Genomic DNA, 25,443 nt, shown 5'->3' on the forward strand with positions numbered 1-25,443 from the left:
AATACTGTCCATTTCAAACAGAGGACTATGTATTATTTCACCAGAGACAGTAGAGGGCTCACTCTACTTGCCAAGAGACACTTGACGAAGTAACCCTTTTCTTCCTCTGAGTATTGCTTCCTCTTTGTTGATGCGGACAGAATAAATGTCAGAGTCCTCACAGGATGTGTGTGGTCTAGCGTAGGAGAGAAGCGGGGTTTCCTTCGCTGTCATTGTAGACTTGACAGTGTTAATAGAGGAGTGATTGGTCGTTAGACATCTGGTGTGCTGGGCCTGCAGTTGGGAGAGTGGCCACTACTCCTGTGACTGGGGAGGAGACACAGTTCCAGGAAGTACCCAGTTCAGTTGGAGAATTAAAACGGCACCTAAACAGAGTCATTCTTTAGGCCTTTTCTTCTTCAGAACCCATGTTTTCACATTTTTCCTTCGACTGTGTCCTGCTCTTGCTGCTACTACTTACAAGTAAGTCTGGATTTTTGCAATTGGATAGTGCAAGATGAAGATGCAAGGATGGTCATCGTACTGCTAGCAAGAGCAAAAGTTTGGAAGCCACCTAAAGGTCCACCAGTAGGGTAGTGGGTAAAGAAATTATTATATATCCATGATACAAACTGATGCTGACGAAACATAATGATATGTGGTGTCTGTAAGTCATAAGGTTAATTGAAGAAAGTAAGGAGCAGAATAATGGGTATATTGGACTTTGTGTGTGTGTGTGTGTGTGTGTGTTGCAGGGGAGTGGGAATACATGAATGCTTCTTAATGAATAGACTCTGGGAAAGGGAGCTGGGAAATGGAAAAGAGCAGGGAGAGGGAGGAGAGTTTTCATATACTTTTTATGCTGTTTGAATATGTGTGTGTACATATATATATATATATATATATATATATATATATATATATTATTTAAACCTCAGAACAGCCATACACTAACTTCTTATTCAGCCAAGGGTTTTTTATTATGTGCCTGGTGCTTGAAAAACAAAAGAGGTTTGTATTAGGATAACTGCCCTGTGTTGGTGAACAGACAACTAGCCCAGATGGGTGAGCTCTTTTCCTGGCTGACAATTACCCATTGTCTGATTGTCTATTTCCATCAGCACTGCCCTTCGGTGTTCACAGGACCGGCCACAGTTCTCTCCTGGGGCACTGGTTCTCAAAGTGAGGTTTTGAGACCAGCCATATCAGCATGTCCTGGGAACTTGTTAGAAATACAAATTTTTTTGCCCCCCTCCCCCGCCAAACTATTAAATCAGGAGCTCTGATTAATATTTAATCAGATTAATTAACTCTAAAATCTGACGGTTGAGCCCAGCCGTCTGTGTTTGAACAAGGCTTCCTGGAGATTCCAGTGCTCCTCAATCCTGAGAATCATTGCTGTAGTGAACTGTCCTCCAAACAGGATAGCAGTAGTGGTTTCCTCTTTATTCTGCAAGGCATTGCTTGCAGTTTTCTTGAAATGGAGCAGCCTTCCTCATTGCTCTCCTTCCCTCTTTATGCAGGGTCTTTGGAAGGAGTATACGTGTCTGAGGTGGGTCAGGATGCTGATCTGCCCTGCACCTACTCTCCACCGACCCCTGAGGATCTCGTGCCTGTGTGTTGGGGCAAGGGACCCTGCCCTGTGTTTCAATGTCACAGTTTGGTACTCAGCACTGATGGATGGAACTTGAGCTATTGGACATCCAGTAGATACCTACTAAAGAGGAATTTCCGCAAAGGAGATGTGACCTTGACCATAAAGAATGTGACTGTAGCTGACAGTGGGACCTATTGCTGCCGGATCCAATTCCCAGGCCTAATGAATGATCAAAAATCAAACATGGAGTTGGTCATCAAACCAGGTGAGTGGACCTTTGCATACCTTCTTTCTGAATGAGATTTGCCTGTGGATCATATTAAATACACTGATTGGTCTCACCTCCGGTCTTCCCAGTTAAAGCCCTCAGGTTGGGCCCCTAAGACCTAAAGTTTAACAGGCCCCACCAGCAATGCCCAGCCATGATTAATTCCCTCCATCTATTTTGAACCTCATGGCTAGGATCTAGAGAATGGAGGAAAGGCTTAGATCAGAGGTCTGAGTACCTGAGTGGTCATTAAAATCACCTGGGGAACCTTTTAACTCCCACAGATGCTTGGGCTCCACCCCCACAACCAGAAAAATCATGTCTCTGGAGGTAGAGTCTGAGCACGGGGGTTTTACAAACCTACCCCCGATGATTCTCCCCCATGTGCAGCCAGGATTGAGAACCACTGGACTCTGCATGTGTGGGGGAGAGGGGGCATGTGTCCTTGCATGGTTTAACATTTATAGAGCATGTACTTAGTGGCTGATGGAGCTAAGTTCAAATCTGACACTGCTTCTTACTAGCTGTGTAATCTTGGGCAAGTTATTTAAACTCTGTGACCTCCTCCTCTGTAAAATATGATACTGCCTACCCTATAGGCCACTGGAAGGATTTTATGAGATGTTTGATGAAAAACATGTACTGTGGCTCTAAGTTCCATTATTAACAATTAGACTGTGATAATGATGACTGTAACACCTCTGTCAGACATTTGGAGTGTCATGCACTCTTAACGAAGGTGTTCAGGTAGGTTTGGAAGTTGAGCATGTGTTTCTCTTCTTGTGTTGTGTTTACAGTTGTTTCTGCTGCCCCTTGATTCCCTGCAACAAGCTCTCTGCTCTCAGAGAAGCCTCATCCTTACGTTGGTTTCTGTCTTTAGCCAAGGTCACCCCTGCTCAGACTCCATGGAGGGACATCACTACAGCCTTTCCAAGGATGCTCACCACTGAGGGACCTGGCTCAGGTAATTACATATGGGGTCTAGGAGGAAGCCTTTAGTTGGTTTCTGAGTTCAGAGGATTTTGAATATGGGGAAAACATGAGAAAACAGTTTGAGTTTTCTCAAACTGTGCACCCAAGATAGTGTTTGAGGTGAGGGAGGTGGTGGAAGTAAATTTGTGCTGGGAAAAAGGAGCCCTGGGCTAGGGTTCTAAATTAGTCAGGAGTAGCTCTCAGACCTGGGCCAAAGCCTTTCGCTTCTCCAGAAAGCAGCTTCCTCTTCTGTCTGAGGTATGGGTTCAGAGACTTTTGGATCTCACCACCCAGTATAATTCCCAACCCCCAAAAAAGAATTTTGATGAGCTATGTATTTTGCCAAACAAGGAAAGAAAAATTTCTACTATTGCCACCCCTGCATTAAAAAAGACACTTTTAAATTCAATAAGTTTAATCTAATGAAAAACTCATTACATTGTCCTTATTATTTTCTGATTACTCCTCGACTGGTGATGTTTTCATGAACTGACCCCAGTCCATGTTTGGTGTAATCTGGATTAGGTGATTTCAAGAATCCCTTCTAACTGGAATAAAGTCCATCATCTTCCTCAGATTTTGACCTTAGAAGGAGCAGCTAAATTCTTCAACTAATTCAACAAGGACTTTTCCCTGCCGCTTTGGAAGAGTAGATAGGGTCGAAAGAGCAGACCTTAGGTCACGTTGATCAGGGAGGTTAATCTTAAATGTTTCCTGTCAGAGTCCTGGTCTCCCTAAACTCTCCGGAGCTCAGTCTTTCATTCTGTAAAATGAGGTTAATAATAGGTAAATTCCAAATCCTAATCTCATAAATCTCAGATTTAAATAAGGAAGTGTGTCTAAAGTGCTTAGCCCAGTGTCTGATCATGGTACATTCTCAGTACATGTTAGTTATTGTCATTATCGTTAAGATCCAGAGGCAGAATGAGATTGTGGTTAAGTATGTCAGTGACAGGCAGAATGGGTTCTAATGTCAGCTTTTTGTAGTAGTTTCATGAACTCAGTTATGTTGCTCAAACTCTGTGAGGCTTAGTTTCCTTACCTCTACAATGAGGGTAATTCCAGTGCCTATGTCATAAGATTGTTGTAAAGATTGATGTGATCATGTATGTAAAGCACTCAGCATAGTGCCTGGCCCAGAGAAAGCACTCAAATATTAATTATTATTATAGATATTAACATCAGCTCTCTAGAGGTTGAATCTTTGGTGGTTCTTTAGTCACTGGTAGCCAACATCTCTTATGAAATTAGTGAAGAAATTAAATATGGTGGAAACAGATGACTGCCCACGTAGTGGGCTAACCAAATCATACAGGTGTTCATCATATGCCATTGTTATATTTTAAAGAATCCTACAAATGTAGACCTAGAAGGGACTTGAAGGATCCCAATTTCCCATCTTGTGTTTCAAGGTTCTTTACATCACTCCCAAGTTGGCATTTGCTGTATGCTTACAGACCTTCTGAGATGGAGAGGTAGCTTCCTCACAACACGGTGCATTGTTTTTAGAAGTGTCTATACCATAACCAGAAGTGTCCTTCCCTTCAGTTTTTACTTGTTTGTTCCTTCCCTTTAGGGCAACAGAAATGGAGCCATCTTTTGCATCTGAGAATATAGGCAGAGTACCTATAATCTCTGAGCTTTTCAAAGGCCTGAGAAAATACTTAAACAAAGAAAGCCAATGGCTCCAAACTATGAATATAAAATGGAAAATTGAAATTAATTAGTATTTAATGACATGACCATAATATGTAATATTATTTCAGTTAGTTACCTGCAAGTCAACTTGTGTGTAGTTACACCTTTACTTTAGTGTGTAATGTGGGTATTATTTTTTTTTCAGTTTTGCAATTCTTTAAAAAAAATTTTCTTTAACATCTTTATTGGAATATAATTGCTTTACAATGTTGTGGTAGTTTCTGCTGTATAACAAAGTGAATTAGCTATACGTATACATATATCCCCATATTCCCTCCCTCTTGTGTCTCCCTCCCACCCTCCCTATCCCACCCCTCTAGGTGGACACAAAGCAGCAAGCTGATCTCCCTGTGCTATGCAGCTGCTTCCCACTAGCTATCTGTTTTACATTTGGTAGTGTATATATGTCCATGCCACTCTCTCACTTCGTCCCAGTTTACCCTTCCCCCTCCCCGTGTCCTCAAGTCCATCCTCTACGTCTGTGTCTTTATTCCTGTCCTGCCCCTAGGTTCTTCAGAACCATTTTTTTTCTTTAGATTCTATATATGTGTTAGCATACAGTATTTGTTTTTCTCTTTCTGACTTATTTCACTCAGTATGACAGACTCTAGGTCCATCCACCTCACTACAAATAACTCAATTTTGTTTCTTTTTATGGCTGAGTAATATTCCATTGTATATATGTGCCACATCTTCTTTATCCATTCATCTGTCAGTGGACACTTAGGTTGCTTCCATGTCCTGGCTATTGTAAATAGAGCTGCAAAGAACATTGTGGTACATGACTCTTTTTGAATTATGGTTTTCTCAGGATATATGCCCAGTAATGGGATTGCTGGGTTGCATGGTAGTTCCATTTTTAGTTTTTTAAGGAACCTCCATAGTGTTCTCCAGAGTGGCTGTATCAATTTACATTCCCACCAACAGTGCAAGAGGGTTCCCTTTTCTCCACACCCTCTTCAGCATTTATTGTTTGTAGATTTTTTGACAATGGTCATTCTGACTGGTGTGAGGTGATACCTCATTGTAGGTTTGATTTGCATTTCTCTAATGATTAGTGATGTTGAGCATTGTTTTATGTGTTTGTTGGCAGTCTGTATATCTTCTTTGGAGAAATGTCTATTTAGGTCTTCTGCCAATTTTTGGATTGGGTTGTTTGTTTTTTTGATATTGAGCTGCATGAGCTACTTGTAAATTTTCGAGATTAATCCTTTGTCAATTGCTTCATTTGCAAGTATTTTCTCCCATTCTGAGGGTTGTCTTTTTGTCTTGTTTATGGTTTCCTTTACTGTGCAAAAGCTTTTAAGTTTCATTAGGTCCCATTTGTTTATTTTTGTTTTTATTTCCATTTCTCCAGGAGGTGGGTCAAAAAGGATCTTGCTATGATTTATGTCATGGAGTGTTCTGCCTATGTTTTCCTCTAAGAGTTTTATAGTGTCTGGTCTTACATTTAGGCCATTCACATTTAGGTCTTTAATCCATTTTGAGTTTATTTTTGTGTATGGTGTTAGGGTGTGTTCTAATTTCATTCTTTTACATGTAGCTGTCCAGTTTTCCCAGCACCACTTATTGAAAAGGCTATCTTTTCTCCATCATATATTCTTGTCTCCTTTATCAAAAATAAGGTGACCATATGTGCGTGGGTTTATCTCTGGGCTTTCTGTCCTGTTCCATTGATCTATATTTCTGTTTTTGTGCCAGTACCATACTGTCTTGATTACTGTAGCTTTGTAGTATAGTCTGAAGTCAGGGAATCTGATTCCTCCAGCTCCGTTTTTCTTTCTCAAGATTGCTTTGGCTATTGGGGTCGTTTGTGTTTCCATACAAATTGTGAAATTTTTTGTTCTAGTTCTGTGAAAAATGCCAGTGGTAGTTTGATAGGGATTGCATTGAATCTGTAGATTGCTTTGGGTAGTCTAGTCATTTTCACAATGTTGATTCTTCCAATCCAAGAACATGGTATATCTCTCCATCTGTCTGTATCATCTTTAATTGCTTTCATCAGTGACTTATAGTTTTCTGCATATAGGTCTTTTGTCTCCTTCGGTAGGTTTATCCCTAGGTATTTTATTCTTTTTGTTGCAATAGTAAATGAGAGTGTTTCCTTGATTTCTCTTTCAGATTTTTCATCATTAGTGTATAGGAATGCGAGAGATTTCTGTGCATTAATTTTGTATCCTGCTACTTTACCAAATTCATTGATTAGCTCTAGTAGTTTTCTGGTAGCATCTTTAGGATTCTCTGTGTATCCTGTCATCTGCAAACAGTGACAGCTTTACTTCTTCTTTTCCTATTTGGATTCCTTTTATTTTTGTCTTCTCTGATTGCTGTGGCTAAAACTTCCAAAACTATGTTGAATAATAGTGATGAGAGTGGACAACCGTGTCTTGTTCCTTGTTTTTCTTTCTGACTTACTTCACTCTGTATGTCAGACTCTAGGTCCATCCACCTCACTACAAATAACTCAGTTTCATTTCTTTTTATGGCTGAGTAATGTGGGTACATTTAATATGCTTGCTATAAAGTGGAGAGGAGCCTTAACAAGTAGGAGTCCCAAGGGTCTTTGAAGATCCTAAACCCGCTTTGAACACAGAATAAATGCAATGTCTCTTCCACCTGAAGAAGGCAGGACTGGATCATGGATGAATCCTTAGCTTCAGAGGTAGACTTGGTTTGAATCTCAGATTTGCCAGTTAATAGCTGTGTGATTTGCACAAAGTACTTCTCTGAGACTCAGTTTCTTCATTTTAAAATTGAGAAAATAATAGTACCTACCTATTGTGGTGAAGATTAAAAGATATTGTGCACATAAAGTGTGAAGCACCATGTCTGGCACATAATACATGCTAGATGGTAACTATTAAATTTATATACTTTTAAAATCATCACGTGCCTCCCCCATTGTCATCTCCCCCCACACTCCCAGTCTTGGGTCCTCTAGGAAAAACATTGTAACTTCCTCCAACTGTCCCACCCATCTTGGTTGATGTCTACCTATGTGAAAATAAGCTGTGATAACCCAACAGTGCTCTATTTTATTGATCATTTTCACTGTAAAATGAAATAAAAAAAAAGTTAGACAGTCTTACCATTTAAGCCAAGGAAAGTAATTATAGGGAAACAGAAACTGGATTTACACTAGAAAATGTTGTGTGTGGTTAAGATGCATGTTTACTTAGTAGTTCCACCAGTGTGGTTTTTAAATTCCTCTTGGGAAATAGGAGCTAAGGTAAGTGGAAGATAATCTCTTTCCTTTCCTTTTTTTTTTTTTTTTAAACTTTAGGCTGAGAATATGCTTTTATAATATTAAAATCAGAGTCTGTAAACCAGTTCTACATTAAAAGGTTTAGACTTCTAAGCTTCCAGAAAGTGACCTTGACATTTAGGAAGTTTCAGAGCCTCTGACTCACACAGAAAAATACGTTGGCATGCTTAATCTTCCCAAAGCTGACAACTTATTGGTTTTTAGAATGCAGTGTTTACGAGGTCAGGGCCTGTGTGCATCTTGTTCACTGTTCTGTCCACCGTGCCTGGCATAGAGTGGGGGTGTAGTACATGTTCATCGAATGGATAGGCAGATGACTAACTAAATGAATAAAAAGGAAAGAAAATGAGCTGGCAGCTGGGCAGTGTGGAGGCTTCGTAATCACAGTGCCGAGATGAGCCTTGTTGGAGGCAGCACAGTTAACAGTGTGTGCTTAAAGCCACGTGGACCTAAATTGGAAGGCCATTTCTGTTATTCACTAAGCTGTGTGACTTTGGGTAAGTCACTTAGCTTCCTAATTCTCAGCTTCTTCATCTGTGTAATGGGACTAATAGTCCCTACTTTAAGATAGTTGTTTTGAATGCTAAATGAGATGCTTCCCTTGAAGAATTTAGTACAATGCCTGTTCATGGCAAATTATAGTTACAGTTATTATTATTTTCAATTTTTTAGGGAACAAAATACCGTGTCTTACTCTTAACGAGTAAATGTTAAATTTTTTTTAAAGAAAATTAACTTTCATTACCTTTCAAAGTCTAACCATGCCACATCTTCTTTATCCATTCATCTGTTGATGGACATTTGTGCAATGGAATATTACTCAGTCATAAAAAAGGATGAAATAATGCCATTTGCAGCAACATGGATGGACTTTGAGATTATCATACTAAGTGAAGTAAGCCAGACAGAGAAAGGCAAATATCATATGATATCACTTATATGTGGAATCTAAAAAAAAAATGATACAAACGAACTTACTTACAAAACAAATAGACCTACAGACATAGAAAACAAACATATGGTTACCAAAGGGGAAAGGGAGAAGGGAGGGATAAATTAAGAGTTGGGGATTAACATATACACACTACTATATGTAAAACAGATAATCAACAAGGACCTACTGTATAGCCCAGGGAACTATACTCAATATTTTGTAATAACCTATCAGGGAAAAGAATCTGAAAAAGAATATATATATATATTCTGAATCACTTTGCTGTACCCCTGAAACTAACACAACATTGTAAATCAACTATACTTCAATTAAAAAAATGAACAAAATACATATTAAAGAACAGTTATTTGATCTAAAAAAAAGTCTAATTATAATGCCTGCCTCTGTGTCATCAGCGTTGTTGGAATTTTGCAGACCCCTTTAGGGCCCTGAGGACACAACAAACCACATATTCAAAATAGGTTTTCCTGGAAGAAGTCTCCATTTCATAGAACATAAGTAGTTGGGTCTGGACGAAAAAAATGCGGTCATTCTGAAGTTGATTTGTAAGTGTTCAATAAGTTTTGTTTGTCTCTCAGTTAATTATTGTGAAGAGTATGGAGTAGAATTAATTTCAAATAGGATTATAGGTAGCTTTTAAGATTTAAAAAAACTCATATAAAAGAAAGCATTCTTAACTGTTCTACTGGCTATTTTTCTTCTTTGTGGCAGAGACACAGACACTGGAGACCCTCCATGATAAAAATCAAACAGTGAGTAACTGTGTGTGTGAGCTGACCTTATGCTCAACTCAGAGGAAAAAACGTATGGCTTTAGACTTCCTTCCTGCCCACTCATTCCTTGGGGAAAAATGCCTTAATCTCCCTTGGCTTCAGGTTCCTTGGCTGTAACATGTTGCTGATGACTGTTGTAACTGCGAGTCCTGTTGTAAGGATGGAGTGGGGTGATGCATGTGAAGTGCCTGTCACATAGTAGGTGCTGGAAAACCAAAAGGAAGAAGCATTAGCATTTTGTCCTTATTCTCAAATTTCACAGCTGTATACCACTGTGGAGGGTTCGGACACCCTCCATCACCCCAGAATATGTTTCTCCTTGCTTCCATTGCAACCCTAATGAGAAAGATTGTTTAAATTTATTTATTTATGATAAGACACCAGGCAAGAATATTCTAAGCCAAGAACTTAGGTATCTAACTAAAAATAAAGCAGTATTTTAATCAACCACCATTTTAGTGTCTCCCACCTTCTCAGAGTAAAAGGGAAAACCACTAAAACAGGGCTCCCCAATCCCCGGGCCGTGGACCGGTACCGGTCTGAGACCTGTTAGGAACCGGGCTGCACAGCAGGAGGTGAGCAGCGGGCGAGCAAGCGAAGCTTCATCTGCCGCTCCCCATCGCTCGCGTTACCGCCTGAACCATCACCCCTCCATCCCCCGCAACCCCGGTCTGTGGAAAAATTGTCTTCCTTGAAACGCCAAAAAGGTTGGGGACCACTGCATTAGAAAACAAGCTGATAGCAGTGACTGGAAAATTCTTTGAGGACGTATCCAGGAGTCTGCATTCATTTAACTCAGTCTCTGACTCAGTGTCAAGCATTTTGTGTTTGTCCTGTCCTCTTTGCAATCCAGGTCTGCCTTTTCAGTACCTCTATGTGCCCACAGTGCTTACTGCAAGTAACCTTGCACGGTGCACTCCTGAAGTAAATGTCTGTTGAATAAATGGAAGACTTAATTCCTTGACATTGTTTTAAAAGTGTTTACTATTACTCTTTTTAAAGGAGGAACATGAAGTGGAATTTTAGAAGCAGTATGTTCGCTGTGACTGAGTTAACAAAATATCGAATTAATTAGAGCAATAGCAATAATAGCTACCATTGATTGAGATTTATCCTGTACCAGGCTCTGTGCCAAGCATTTTCTGGTTTTCGTCACTTAATTTTCCTGATACTCTACAAGATGACACAGCTCTTTGGTGACAGAACTGGGATTTGAACCCAAGACAGTCTGGCTGCAAATTCCTAGCTTTTAAATCACTGTCTTTCTGTGAAAGTTGGAGTTTCATGGCAAGACACCAAATTTAGACCACTCTGAAACTCCCTGGGAACACCAGGGAATCGTCAATGAACAGGGTCCCACTTTTTATTTGAGGAAAGGGGAGTCCACAGCACAGACAGGCACCTATTATTCCCTTGCTAACTCCAAAGATTCAGCTAATCCCTTTCTTTGGGTGGTTTGAGGCTTGTCTAGAAGGGGACAGATCATGAGTCATTTCAAGGTCCCTGCATTCCTGAGGTACTGTGAAAGGGATGGTTCCATGCATAAGTCATGAGACTGGCTGGGCAGACAATGGATTTCTGGTCATTTGCTGCAATTCTGTTTGTGTTTCCATAGGAAATATCCACACTGGCTAATGAGTTACAAGACATGGGCACCACCACCACAACAGGCCTCTACATCGGAGCAGGGGTTTCTGCTGGGCTGGCTCTCGTTCTTATCTCTGGTGCTTTAATTCTCAAATGTAAGTCATTTGATGGTGCTTCTCTCTCCATCTGATAAGGAACTGTTAATACAGGAGCCAACACAAACCTAAGATAGAACTATTAGTTTATATTTATACCTACAGGTGATTAGAATAAATACTCTTTAGTCCTTCCAAATCTCAAGAAAAATAATAGCTCATTTTTATTCAGTGCTTACCATGTAACAGGCATGTTTTATATTTATCTTTGTCACCATCTTACATAAGGTAGATAGCACTGTTATCCCTATTCTTATAGCAGAGGAGAGTAACGTTTAGAGACAGTAAACTTTCAAGGTTTTCTCAAGGTTTCAGAATCAATAAGTGGCAAAGCCGGAATTCAAATTCAAGTAGGTTGATTCTAGTACCTGCTCTTTTATCTTTTGTTAAGAAAATAAACCTTTTTTTTTTTTTTTTTTTTTGCGGTACGCGGGCCTCTCACTGTTGTGGCCTCTCTCGTTGCGGAGCACAGGCTCCGGACGCACAGGCTCAGCGGCCATGGCTCACGGGCCCAGCCGCTCCGCGGCATGTGGGATCTTCTGGGACCGGGGCACGAACCCGTGTCCCCTGCATCAGCAGGTGGACTCTCAACCACTGCGCCACCAGGGAAGCCTGAAAATAAACCTTTTTAATTCATGAATATGTCTAGTTTTATTAGGAAGCACAGCAACGACAATCACTTTCTTCTGTGCATTTTTCTATCTTATTTATTTCTCAGGCATGGTTGTTTAAAGAGCAGGTTCCTTTAACACTGGGTCATGCCCAGAGTTGCAGCGTTTGTATTTTCCTCCATTGTGGCACTCAGGACACATATTTTATTTCTAAGTTATCTAAGTTACTTATCTTTATTAAAAAAATTAAGTATGATTTATATGCAATAAACTGTATATTTAAAGTGTGTTCAACTTGATGAATTTCAATAGATGGTTTCACCCAGGAAACCATCACCACAATCAATGCCCAAACACTTCCATCACCCCGAAAGCCTCACATACTTTTATAACTGTGATATATTCTCTTCTCTTTGGTGCAGAGACCAAGGCCTTATACCACTATTATTTTATCAGTGTTTCTTACTAATACATAAACATCAACTATGTGTAGGGTTACAAACCATTCCAAATTTTCCCAGGATTGAAGGAGGTTCCTAATGTGTGGGTTTTCAGTGCTAAAACTGGGACAGTCCAGGGAAAACTGGGATGAGTTGCTCATTCTGTGTGGCTTGAAGCTGCCAAGTGCTTTATGTGCATTAAATCCTCATAACTACCCTGTTGAGAAAGTACTAATATTATTCTCATTTACCAGTTGGAGAACCAGTGTGCTAAAAGGTTAAGTAGCTTGCCCAAAGCTACACAGTTAATTGATAGAGGATTTGAAACTGGGGCTGTCTTGTTCACCATTTTGTTACTCTTCCATTAATGGTAAATGGATTGTTGAGAGGAAGAAGCTACTCACCCCCACTTACCTGGGTTTATGGAGAGATAGCAGTGGAGTGTGGAAATTGACCACATGAATATGGAGTCTACAGGTTGATAAAGAGCAATGACAACACCCACTTTTTGAGTTTTGCCAAGGCCTGGATATTAGGGACTGTTCTGGTTTGTGTAGAAGGGTATGGAATGAGGGTGATGAGGAGTGGGAGAAGTCATGTTTTGTACACACATATAATTACTCCCAAAACATGACTACTTAGAAGAATAGATGGGAAAGTTGTATTCGATTTGCAGTCTTTTCCCTAGAAGTTGCTGGAGAAAATCATACAGCCAAGGTGATAGGTTTTTAAGTCATGACATCAAAGCCATAAATTGGTACTCAGTAATGCCCAGCAATCCTGTATCTTTCTAGTGCACTGAGATGAGCATCACATACTTGACTGCTGCTCAAATCTCCCTCGCCTCTCACTGCACTGATGAAATACTAAAAGCCTGTTTCAACCACTTTGCCTTAGCCAAGGCTTCGTTCTTCCTTTGATCACTTTCTCCAGAATCATCTCTCTCTCCATTCCTGTTTATGCTATTTTTATTAGCATAAAAATATGGCCTAGTTCACACATTTCTCTCCAGCGACTCCCATTTCTCTGCTCTCCTTTACAGCCGTATTTCTCAGATGAGTTGTTCCTACATCTCACCCTTCCGCACTCTTTTAACCACCCACCCTCCCAATTTAGCTTCCACTCCTGAAGTGCCATGGAAATAGTTTCAGTCAAGCTCACCAGTGACCTCCATTTTGCTAAATCCTGTAGATACCTCTGTCTTCATTGTAGTACATCTTTCAGCAATAACTAAGTTGACTCTCACTCATTCTAAAAAGTCTTCCTTCTCTTGGCTTCTGAAACACCACTGTCTTCACTAGCCACTCCTTTCAGTCATTTTTGTTATTTTCTCTTCTTCAGCATGATCTTCAGATGTTGTGATTCCTCAGGGCTGGCCCTTTTCCTCTCTCCATGCCCTCTGGCTGATGACGACCTATATTCCCATAGACTTAAATGTCATCCTTAATTTCTCTCTCCAGCACTCGAGGGTGTTAGTACTGATTGGCCAGCTGTCCAGTTGTTATCTCCACTTAGATGTGTCCCAGATTGTGTCAAGAAAGGAGCTCTAGAGTCTATATTCCACCTTTTTAGAACCCAACCTCCCCCTCCCTGATCTTCTTCATAGTGTTTCATTATCATACACCTGGTTGCTTAAGCCAGAGAGCCAGAAGCCATCCTTGAATCCCCTCTTTCATCACTCCTAATACACAATCCAACTTCACTTTCCTGCACTTTCTCCAAATCATATCTAAAGTCCATTCATAATTCTGCATCTTTCTTTCACCACCTTACTCTGAGGCAGTTCTCTACTTACCTCCTCATTTTTTCATACCTGGTTTTAATTCATTCTCCACATAGCAGCCAGAGTGATTTTCTTAAAACCCAGTCAGATCATATTTCTGGCCTTCAATTATTTCCTATGTCTTAGAATAAAATCCAAACTCCTGATTATGACTTACAAGGTCCTGTAGTATCTAGCCCAGCCTCCCTCTCAGACCTTACCTTGTGCCACTCTCTTATTCCAGCCATGCTTTCAGTTTCAGCCACTCACCACTATCTTTACCAGGGCTTTCCTCGATCCAGAATGCTCACCCCGGCTTTTCATTTGGCTGACTCATTCTCTTCTTTCAGAACTGAGCTTAAAGATCATTTCTTCTGGGCTTCCCTCGTGGCGCAGTGGTTGAGAGTCCGCCTGCCGATGCAGGGGACATGGGTTCGTGCCCCGGTCTGGGAAGATCCCACATGCCGCGGAGCGGCTGGGCCCGTGAGCCATGGCCGCTGAGCCTGCGCATCCAGAGCCCATGCTCCGCAACGGGAGAGGCCGCCACAGCAGTGAGAGGCCCGCATACCGCAAAAAAAAAAAAAAAAAAAAAAAGATATTGAATATAGTTCCCTTGTTATACAGTAAATCCTTGTTGTTTATCTATTTTATATGTAGTGGTGTATATCTGTTAATCCCAAACTCCTAATTTATCCCTACCCCCACCCCTTTTCCCTTTGATAACCATAAGTTTGTTTTCTGTGTCTGTGAGTCTGTTCCTGTTTTGTAAATAAATCCATTTGTATTATTTTTTAGATTTCACATGTGTGACATCATATAATATTTGTCTGATTTACTTCACTCAGTATGATAATCTCTAGGTCCATCCATTTTGCTGCAATACTTTGCCTTCTGTTACATCACAATTTGAAATTATTTTATTTTTCCCATTTACTTTTTTTTTCTTAAATGCCTCTCTCACTAGAAGACAAGTTTCATGATGTCAGGGCTCATAGTTTACCTTTGTGTCCCTGGTGCTTAGCATACTAACAGACACGTAGTGGGCACTCCCTATATTTGTTAAATATGAAAAATGCATCTTTATTACTTTTAGCATAGTTTATGTAATAAATCAAGATGCATATCAGTGGTTTGATTTAATTCAATCTAATAGGTAGACCAGATTTCCCTAAACAATCTTTGCCTCCAGTTAGCTCATTTTATTTATCTCATTTATTTTATGAAAGCATTTTAAATTGACTTTTCTTTGCCTTTTTTACCTAGGGTATTCTGATAGCAAAGAGAAGATACAAATTTTAAGGTAAGAATAATGCGTGCAGTAGTGGAAGGTGGGAATCTTGGATATTCCTACTCTAATCTGGGCTTTGATCTTTGCTCTTAGAAGTCCTGCCCTGAGACTTTGGGATCTAAATTTTTACTACTTCCTTTTTGCTTTAGGCCTAGATTTATGAAATGCAAATTTAACATGTTGCTCGGTTTTATTCTTGATCCCTAATCCCTCTAGCTTCTTAAGTACTAAAGTTGAGGTAAAGAATTTGTCTCCCATTGATAGGAAATGCTTATATATTTCTGATTAATGGGCTTTTTCAGTGAACTGACTGTTCAGCTGATTGAGTACTTACTACATCCAGGTTCTGGGTGGCCACTGGTTTACAGACATGAACAAGAAAATCAGAATCTACTCTCAGGGCTTTTACAACCCAGCCCAGCTCTTCTTAACTCTGATTGTCTATTAGAATCATCCAAGGCACTTAAGCATGCTATTGTCAACCCCAGAGCAAATAAATCAGAATCTTTGGGGATGAGGCCTAACCATAGGTATTGTTCTAAAAACTTCCAAGAAAAAAGTGATTCTGTCCACTGCATACTCTCTAAACCACTAATAATTTTAGACTAAATCTAGATCATATAGTTATGAAGACAAAATAGTCTGCAGTAAAAAAGTCAAATAAGACCAAATAAAATATTTAGCAAGGGCTTTATATTATCTGTGTCAGTATTCTTTATTAGAGCTGAAACTTGAAATGTGGTAATATCAATAGGTAATATTTACATGCAATAATTCATTCTTTATGAAATTATTTGGTTAATGTTCATTTCCACCTATAAATGTAAACTCCATAGAAAATTAGGAACTTGTCTGCCACATTAACAACTGTATCTCCTAGCACACACCTGATTCTTAGTATGCATTTAATATTTGAGGATTGAATGAATAAACGTTCCTTACAGCAGCCCTGTGAGATAGAGTACTTATTCCCATTTTATAGATGAGGACCCTGAGACACTAAGTTTTCTAATATACAGCCTCTAGGGGATTTTTGTGTTTTGTTCACTGTTGCATCTCTTGATGCATAGAACAGTATAAACACGTTAAATAATTCTTGAATGAATAAATGAAAAAAGCAAATCCAACTTGTAAGCAACAGAGGCAGAATTCGAACTCAAGTCTCATTGGATCCATAACACATTCATTTCTTTTACTTTTTGAAATTGTTCAAGCCAACATAATAATTGAAATAATAGTGCAAGGAACAGTAGAACCCTTCACCTAAGCGTGTCATTTAATATTTTGTCACATTTGCTTTATCTGTTTCTCTATTTACATACATATATTTTTTTCTGAACCATTTGTAAAGGTGCTTCAGACATCTTGACATTTCACCTAAACACTTCAGTCTGCACTTCCTCAGAATAAGGATATTCTCTTAGATAACACAATGCCATTTTTATACCTAAGAAAATTCAGATTAATTTGAATTTGTGCAGTTATTCCCCAGACTATTTTCATTACTATTTTATGTTTCCCCTGCCTAGTCAGGACCTGATCAAGGATCATATACTGCCTTGGTGGCTATCTCTTCAGCAAAGCCCATTCTCTTAACTCTATTCCATGTTGCCTGGGATGCTTAACTCAACTGCATCACTTTATTTCCACAGCCTCATCACTTTGGCCAACCTCCCTCCCTCGGGGTTAGCAAATACAGCAGGAGAGGGGACACATCCAGAGGAAAACATCTATATCATTGAGGAGAACGTATATGAAATGGAGGATCCATACGAGCATTACTGCTCCGTCAGCAGTGGGCAGCAGTCCTGACAACCCCTGGGCTGTTGTCTTTCAACACCACCAGATTCACCACTTCCTTTTGGGGTTTGGTGTTATCTCTTTGAAAACTATGAGATGGCTCACCTGACTGGTTTTAGAGGTTCTGTCCTTGGCCACCGAGCAGAGTTTTTCCATGTTCTAAAGATAAGTAGCTCACCCGAGGATTGAACTGGGACCAGCATTGTACTTAGACAGGCACAACATTACCTCTGTGTTCCCGCGACCCAACTCAGAGACTGCTAATCAGGGCAATAGAGGTCAAATGGGCTTTTATAGAGAGTAGGAATTCTTAATATGGGGTCTCTGGAATTCCAGATATTCAGTTATATGGTGTGTCCATGAAGCTCCTGAAAATACAGGGGAAATTATGTGCTGAGATACGTGCGTGTCTTTTTCGGTACAGGAAGTCTAAAGGGGCCACCGATTCTCAAAGAGCTCTGTGAACCGTAGCAGGTTCGGAAACTATTGGAGTAGGAGTAGATGGTCTTGAAGGTTCCCTTTGAGTCTCAAGGTTTATGCTTCTTTGAATGTTGACTCTGTGACAGTAAGTGCCCATGCACAGCTCTCCTTGGCCTAAGTTAAGAACACTGCCCAGCGAGGCCTGTGGTGTGTTAGGTGCTCCTGGAGAAAAAGGAAGTATGCTTAGTGTGTGTTGACAGGTTTTGCTTGGGGTGCACTCAGAGGGAAAGATCTCTGACCAACTTCTCCATTCATGGAGAGAACTGGAGCTGTGTTTTTCACAAAAGAAGAAGCAGTGACTGGGACACAAGTTCTGTTTCCTGGTGGAAAGTAGGTAAAGGGCTCCAGCCATCTGTATTTGTCCATGTCAGATCCCCTGATGGAAAGGCAATGGTCCTAAAGCTTCAGTTCCAAGATGGTAGAAAGTAGGTCTATCTTGCCTATTTGCTTCCTCCCCAGTCTTGGCACAGCTGTGACACATAATACTGATAGAAATTTACCAAATATCTTTGGAGTGAAAAAATTAAAGAAGCAGAAAGGTAGATTTCTGGGAAGACTTTTCCATTGGAGAGCTCAGATAAAGCTTCACTAGTTGGGGAACTCGAAAATACTCCTAAGCTCCCTTTTCTGCTTTTGTCCAGCATCTGCTCTTCTCAGCATCCTCTCCCTTCTCAGGCCCTTGGAAGTGTGTTATTGTCTTTTTTCCCCTTTCTGCTGAATGAATCAACAATAGGGACCTGTCTCTGCCTGAAAACTGCCTTCCCCAGGTGATGACTGAACTGCTACTGCATTGCATGCAGGAGATGTTGGTCACCAAGGATGCAGGCAGCCTGTCTGTTACAGTGTTTGGGCTGCATCTGGGCAGTATTGGGAAGCACTGGCTTTCTACAGGGAGATCATTTTGCAAAGTTCCAGGCAGTAGCTTTTAAACAAGCTGAAAAATTAAGTGTTTTAAATTTATGAAATCCTAGAGGGAAGGGACCACAGAAAACATATGGACCAGATTAATGATTCCACCACAAAAGGGATTCTTATTCTGCAAAAATCTCTACACAAGGATATGTATACAAGGACGATCATTGCATGGTGTTTGTGAGAGATGTTTTCCATCAGTTGGGGAATAATTGGTTATTGTGGTATGTCAACACACTGGCACAAGTAAAAAAAATTAGGTGGTTTCATCATTGAGCTATTTTGCTAATTCAACAAATATTAAGTGCTTACTCTGTGCCAGGTTCTCTGGTGCTGGGATCATAGAGAGAGACCAAATAGACACATCCCTGACCCCATAGAACTTCTGATTGATCTGACAGGAAGGATGATTTCATCATTCATTCATTCATTCATTCTTTCAGTGAACATTTTTTGTCACCTACTTTGTGCCAGACAGTTTTAGTTCCTAGAAATACAGCAATGAAGGAAACAGACAGGATCCCGACTCTCACAGACCTTGTGTTACTTGTCAAAGGAAAAATCTATATTGCTAAGTCAAAAGAAAAAAAAGTTCTAGAATAGTATATATAGTTAATGCTAATTTTTTTTGCCTTTAAATAATCCAGAAGAATATTCCCAAATTAATATGGTTATTCCACAAGGGCAAATAGTCAAAAGATAGAGTTTCACTTTTTGCTTTTATGTGCTTCTATAATTTGAATTATTTCATCCATTTTTTGTAATAAAAATAAATAGGCTTAAATACTGTAGCAATGTTTTCCTGTCCACCCTCCTCCTCATAGAAAGAAATGAAGACTTGGATAAGTTAAGTTCAAGGTCAAGGCGGGCAGTAGAGTGCGCCAGCACTCTAGACGTGTCTCGAGTGTTCCAGCAGAGATTGGAACCCTGGTTTTCAGGGTAGGATCCACTCTACATCAATTATTTGTAATACAGAAGATGGCAGAAAGGGTAACAAACTATCAAGCTACCCCAGAGGGCCTGGGCAATGACAAGTGGTCACTTAATTAAAAACAATGTAAAAAGATTGAATGGGTGGTTTGCTCTTAGAAGTGCTTAGGATTTTTCTTCCAGAGCTCTGCCATAGAGACCCACAGTACAAGAAGAGGCTCCCTGATCTCTTCAGACTGAAAAATTAAGGTCTTACCATGTTTTAACTGCCTATCACTTCTAGTGTTAGAATTCCCCAGGCAGAAATTCCAAGTGGTTTAACCTGTCATTAATTTATTTGGGGGTATCCCCTCATGCCTAGTCCCATATAAATTTAATTCTCATTTAAGTTTGAATTTTAAAAAAAACTGAAACAAATTAATTTTGTGTCCAGAATTCTACTGAGAAAGTCTTTCTCGAGGTAAGTAGAGATGCCCTTAGTGCTGTAATTTTTAAGATTTTTGTCATCCTTTTCTGGGGCTCAGTTGGGAAGTGGGAAAAAGGAGAGGGGCAGCTGAAACACTTGACTGGAGGGTTCTCAGTCTTCAGGAGGGCTCAGATTTTGGCCTATTTTCAGTGGAAAACCTATGCAATGGAGCAATATGAGTCAGAAATATGAGTTTCAGGATTCTAGATCCTCTAATATCTTTTTTTTCAGTTGTATTGACTAATTATAAAGGTTATTCCAAGTCACTCTTTTATTATTAGTAGTTTTCTTTTGTAAATTCTTGGTCAAACTCCTTCTGCTTATGGTGTGACTCTTTTTCCAGAGAAAGCAGTGATGTTTAAAGAAAAAAAAAGTTATTTAAGCTATTCAGGTGTGGTGGTGGCACTGGGACATCTGTTTAAATACCCACATTATTTTAATATAATTGTTTTGTGGGTGGGTCGCCTCTGGAAAATATTTTATTATAGCTTTATAGTCTATACTTAACCTTCTTCATGATAAGTTGACATGTCCTTTTTAATTTCTACATTTTGAAATTGTACTTTTTCATGCATTTTACACCTAGTTCGTGTAAAATAGAAATATTTCACACTCCAATGCAGAGTTATCTTCTTTTGGTCAGTTCTGAAATATCGTTATATCCATATATCTGTATCGAATCTGTTTTAAATTTTATTACCCAGTTTTACTTGCCATTCCTGTTCACTTGCATGCAAAATTTAGTTCTTATTCTGGAAACCCTTAAGTAAAAAGTAACAACTGTAAAAATATAGGTGACGGTTGTTATACTAATAATGTAGATTTTTTATTCATTTCTTTATCCCAAAGTTCACCACAAGATCTTAGCAAAAATCTCTTGACCTTAATCTGAGGGCTGAAGCAAGGAGCCAATGGTGAGGGGCTTTGAAAGCTGCCAGCTGCCCAGGTCTCAGTGAAGTCCTCAGAGGGGTGGCGCCTTTCCTGTTCTCTCCAGCAAGCCTCCAGCAAAAATTCCTGGTAGCTAAGCAGCAGCCAGACAGCTTCTAACCACCAGGGAAGAAAGGAGTTTTCTGAATAGATGGAATTTCAGGTGAGAACTAAGGAATATGACATTTAGTTATCCTAGCTGCCTTATTTCAAGCAAATGTGTTTACAAGGAGCTCTGGGTGGGCAAGCTAACTTGGAGCCAATTGCTTTACAGTACATTGAGACTCTGAGTAAGAATCTCTAAGCAAAAAATACATCTTGTTAGAGTGCTTGTTTCCCTTTTTTTTTTTTTTAGGTTTTTATTTTGAAATAATTTGAAATTTGCCAAAAAATTGCAATGGTAGTACAAAGAGTTCCTGTATTCAGCAGTTTTTTCAGTTAACAGCTTATATAACCATGGCACCATTTGTCAAAACTAAGATCTTAACATTGGCACGTGACTATTAACTAAACTACAAATTTTGCTTGGATTCCTACTACTGGCTTTTAAAATTTTAAATTAAGTGCTTTTTGAAAAATAGAGTAGAGTTTAAATTAAAGGTGAAAGTCCCTATTCCCTGTCCTCTCTGTATCAAAATTTCTCCCCAGTCCTACTCCCCAGGAACAATCTTTCTAGGCCAGCACTGTCCAGTAGAAATACAGTGTTGTTGTTTTTCATTTTAAGTCTTCACAATCCAGTGAGTATTTTCCATTTAGAACACATCTCCATTCTGACTAGTCACATTTTAAGTGCTCAATAGCCACATGTGGCTATTGGCTCTAGAATTAGCAAAGTTCTGGGCCATTCTCTATTTTCTCTCTCATATACACGCACATACACACACACACACACACACACACGCACACACGGTAACCTAATTTTTTCCACTGCTTATAGAAGGCCATCACTCCATGTCAGAATGGGACAACAGCCTTTACTTAGAGAGCTATGTAGTATTAAGTAGAACAAATGTGCATAACCTATTAAATCACTTCCGCATGCATAGATGTTTAGTTGGGTTTTTTTTCCCCCATTTCAAATAAGGCTGCAAGGAACATCCTTTATTCAAAAACCTATGTGCATTTGTGTACTTCCAAAATATATGATTCTGGATATGGAAATGCTGTGTCAAAGGATGTGATTGTATTTGAAGTATCATGACAATAGAACAGTAGTATATTTTTGAACAAATATACCAGTCAGTGTATTACTAAATGCATATTATCTTTCTCAAGGCAGTCATTTTATCTTTTTTTTTTTTTTTTTTTTTTTTTTTTTGCGGTACGCAGGTCTCTCACTGTTGTGGCCTCTCCCGTTGCGGAGCACAGGCTCCAGACGCGCAGGCTCAGCGGCCATGGCTCACGGGCCCAGCCGCTCCGTGGCATATGGGATCTTCCCAGACCGGGGCACGAACCCATGTCCCCTGCATCGGCAGGCGGACTCTCAACCACTGTGCTACCAGGGAAGCCCAGGCAGTCATTTTAGAAAACAATTTATTTCAACAGTGTTCCTTTCACTCAAAATAATTTGTTTTTGGTTTTTGAAATTTGACTTAAGAATCAGTTTAAGCTAAAATATCTAGGCCAAGTGACTCTCGTAGGCCTTATTCCTTTGTAGTCACAGTTAATATTTATTCACTCATTTATTTCCTCCCTCCCTACTCCCCTCCCTCCACTCCATCCATCCAGTTCCACTTTTGCTTTCCTAATAGTTTGTTCTCCTCACACAGCAGCCTAAGTATTTTCTTTTTCTTTTTTAAAACTCATCAACCAGGTTCAATTACTCTGTTATTTAAAACCTTTCAACAGCTCCACCAGGGCCTGGATTTCTTCTGACCTCACCAACCCCTCCTTTTTTTTTTTCTTTCATCCACATTGGTTTCCTTTCTGCTTCTAGAACAGACCAAGTTCTTTCTGGTTCCAGCACCTTTTTTAGTGAACTTGTGTCCCTCTTTTTAGAATGCTTCTTTCAGAGTGTTTGCAGAGCTGCCTCTTTCTCATCTTTGAGAAATATCATCTTAAATATCATCTAAGAGCTTTCCCTGAACACCCTATCAAAAGTGCCAACCTGCCCATCTCTATTCCAGTTTATTCCCTACGTAGTTTGAATCTGAAATTCTAATTGTTTACATTTTTGTGATGTGTCTCCCCCAACCCTCAACTGGAAAGTAACTGTCACTTATCTTATATCTTAAGGACCTAGTGCAATGCTTGACCTGTAGTGGGTGCCAAATAAATATTTGTAGGCGGATTGAATGAATGAATGCATGCCTGCTGTACTGCAGACTCAAGCCACAATACAGGCACCACAGATACTACAAACATTTGTTTTTCCTTCAAGGAAGTCAGAGTCCATCAGGACAGCATGATGGCCAAGCAAATGATTATAATAAAAGGCAATAAGCTTTGGCAGACCTGCATACTAGATTCTGAGTGATGCAGAAAAGCAGTTTTTGGTGATTTCTTTTTCTTTTTCCTGAAAATACTAATCCTTGTCTTCACCACTTCTTTAATTTAGCTCTATAGAATTCCAGCTGACTCTCACTGAATAAGGATAGCCTGGCACATAGCAGACGCTCAATAAATATTAATTGGGTGAATGAATTAAGTGATACAGGTGACATGGATTCCAACAGCGAACCTCCAAAAAACATATAGTGACCCAATGTATTTTCTACTTTGTAGAGAAACATGTGATTTGCAGTGTAAGCCCTTGTATATTTATTAAAGCATTATTTTATAATCGTTCATCTTTCTGGAGGCTTGGTGATGTCTGAATGTTGCTTTAGGCAACTTAAATTGCTTTCTTTTCTGTCTATCTGGGATAAAGAAAAGGATGGTTGTAATTAGGCAGTGAAAAACATGTTACACGAATGTAAAAGACTTCCACTTTTGTAAGAACCTGCAGTTTGGGGACGTGGTTTTTGTTTTCTTTAGTCAAAACCCTTTACGTGTATTATATAAGCAGTACATTGGTACATTCTTGTTGTAAAATGCTCAAATGATACATAAATATATAGCCTTCAACTGAAAGTCCCCCTTGCCTCAGCATGCTTCCCTGCCACAGAGGACACTCTGAATAGTCTGATCGGTATCCACATACATCTTTCCTGTGACTTTTCCATACAGGTACATATGCATATACATACATTGTCATTCTGTCGCAGTGTTTTACAAAAATGGGTTCCCATGAAATAGATTTCCCATGAAATAGAATTGTTTTTTTCACTTACTATGTCTTGGAAATAGTTCCATGTGAGTGTCCCAATAAAATGTCGACATTCTTTATCAACATAGATAGTTAACAAGCAGAGGGTTCTGTCAACATTGTGTTAAGTCCCAATGCTCACCACCAACAGGGTGCCTTGACAAAGGTTTTGACAGAGCTCAGCATACATTTTGAATAATTGCTACTAGCACAGGAGTTCAACTGGTGCCCAAGTCATGCAGTGGTCTTGGTTTGGGAGACTGCTGAGTCCTTTAGAGAATTCCCCTAACCCTATCTGATAAAAGCTCAATGCTATTATGTTTTTTTGATCCACCCATCTTCCCTAAAATGGTTGTAGAGGAAATGGCTCACAATCATGTGTTATTGCAGCAAGGCACACTGGCTAAAACTGAAAGTTTTCATCCCAAAACAAATCTGTTGTCAGTGTTTTTAAGTAGAAAGCATTGTTTTGGTTTTGGGAAGGAAGAAAAAGGACCCATCATCTCATAAGTTCTTGGGGAGACGTTCTGCTTTACACAAGGCAGTGCCCTCTAGCTGTGTGAGCAGGAGCTCAGCTCACATGCCATTTTCTGGCATTCTTGTCACTCACAACTTCAAAACCCCAAGCATCAATGGACATGGTATTAATATCTGATATACAATTTATATCATGGTATATAAATTGTATTAGGGCACAGTGTAGCTCGACTCCATTCTTTTTTTGAAATTGAAGTATAGTTGATTTACAATATTGTGTTAGTTTCAGGTGTACAGCAAAGTGATTCAGTATATATATATTATATATGTGTGTGTGTGTGTGTATTTCAGATTATTTTCCATTATAGGTTATTACAAGATAATATAGTTTCCTGTGCTGTACAGTAAATCCTTGTTGCTTATCTATTTTAGATATAGTAGTGTGTATCTGTTAATCTGATACTCCTAATTTATCCCCTCACTTTCCCCTTTGGTAACCCTAAATTTGTTTTCTATGATGGCTTCATTCTTACTGAAGGTGGTGACTTGTTTTCCTAAACTTTCAAGGATAGAGACTCTGGGTTTGCTTTGTCTACTTAGAATGTTCCATTGCTTAGTATGGTGTGCTCGATAAATATTTGGTGAAATAATGTTTGTTGAGGGAGAAAAACCTGGCTTTCACTTCTGCATCTGCCCCGAGTGACTTCTAAGGGTCCTCTTCTCTATTCCTCTCTTTGGTCCTCAGTTTATTCACATATAAATCAAGGGGTTTGGCTCCAGGCAGTTAAAGGTCCCTTCATGTATAAACAGTCTCAGAGTCCATATTACTTTTCAGGCCTAGAGTCCGACCCCAA

General features: G+C 39.6%; 1 protein-coding gene across 1 annotated transcript; it reads left to right on the forward strand.

Annotated features, from left to right (window-relative positions):
• The first annotated feature begins 334 nt into the window (after positions 1-334).
• Positions 335-20,467, forward strand: HAVCR2 (hepatitis A virus cellular receptor 2). Its single transcript, XM_082621860.1, has 7 exons — positions 335-462; positions 1,503-1,841; positions 2,725-2,808; positions 9,446-9,486; positions 11,123-11,249; positions 15,326-15,362; positions 17,003-20,467. Exons 1-7 carry the CDS (start codon positions 408-410, stop codon positions 17,160-17,162), a joined length of 843 nt encoding a protein of 280 aa, XP_082477986.1. The 5' UTR covers positions 335-407; the 3' UTR covers positions 17,163-20,467.
• The last annotated feature ends 4,976 nt before the right edge of the window (positions 20,468-25,443 follow it).

This window comes from Mesoplodon mirus, assembly GCF_964341445.2.
Source record: "Mesoplodon mirus genome assembly, chromosome: 5".
NCBI classification, from domain to species: Eukaryota; Metazoa; Chordata; class Mammalia; order Artiodactyla; family Ziphiidae; genus Mesoplodon; species Mesoplodon mirus.

Coding starts and splice junctions, on each gene's coding strand:
- HAVCR2 (XM_082621860.1), top strand. CDS start 408: ATGTTTTCACATTTTTCCTTCGACTGTGTCCTGCTCTTGCTGCTACTA. Junction 463..1,502: donor CTTGCTGCTACTACTTACAA/GTAAGTCTGGAT, acceptor CTCTTTATGCAG/GGTCTTTGGAAGGAGTATAC. Junction 15,363..17,002: donor GAGAAGATACAAATTTTAAG/GTAAGAATAATG, acceptor TTATTTCCACAG/CCTCATCACTTTGGCCAACC.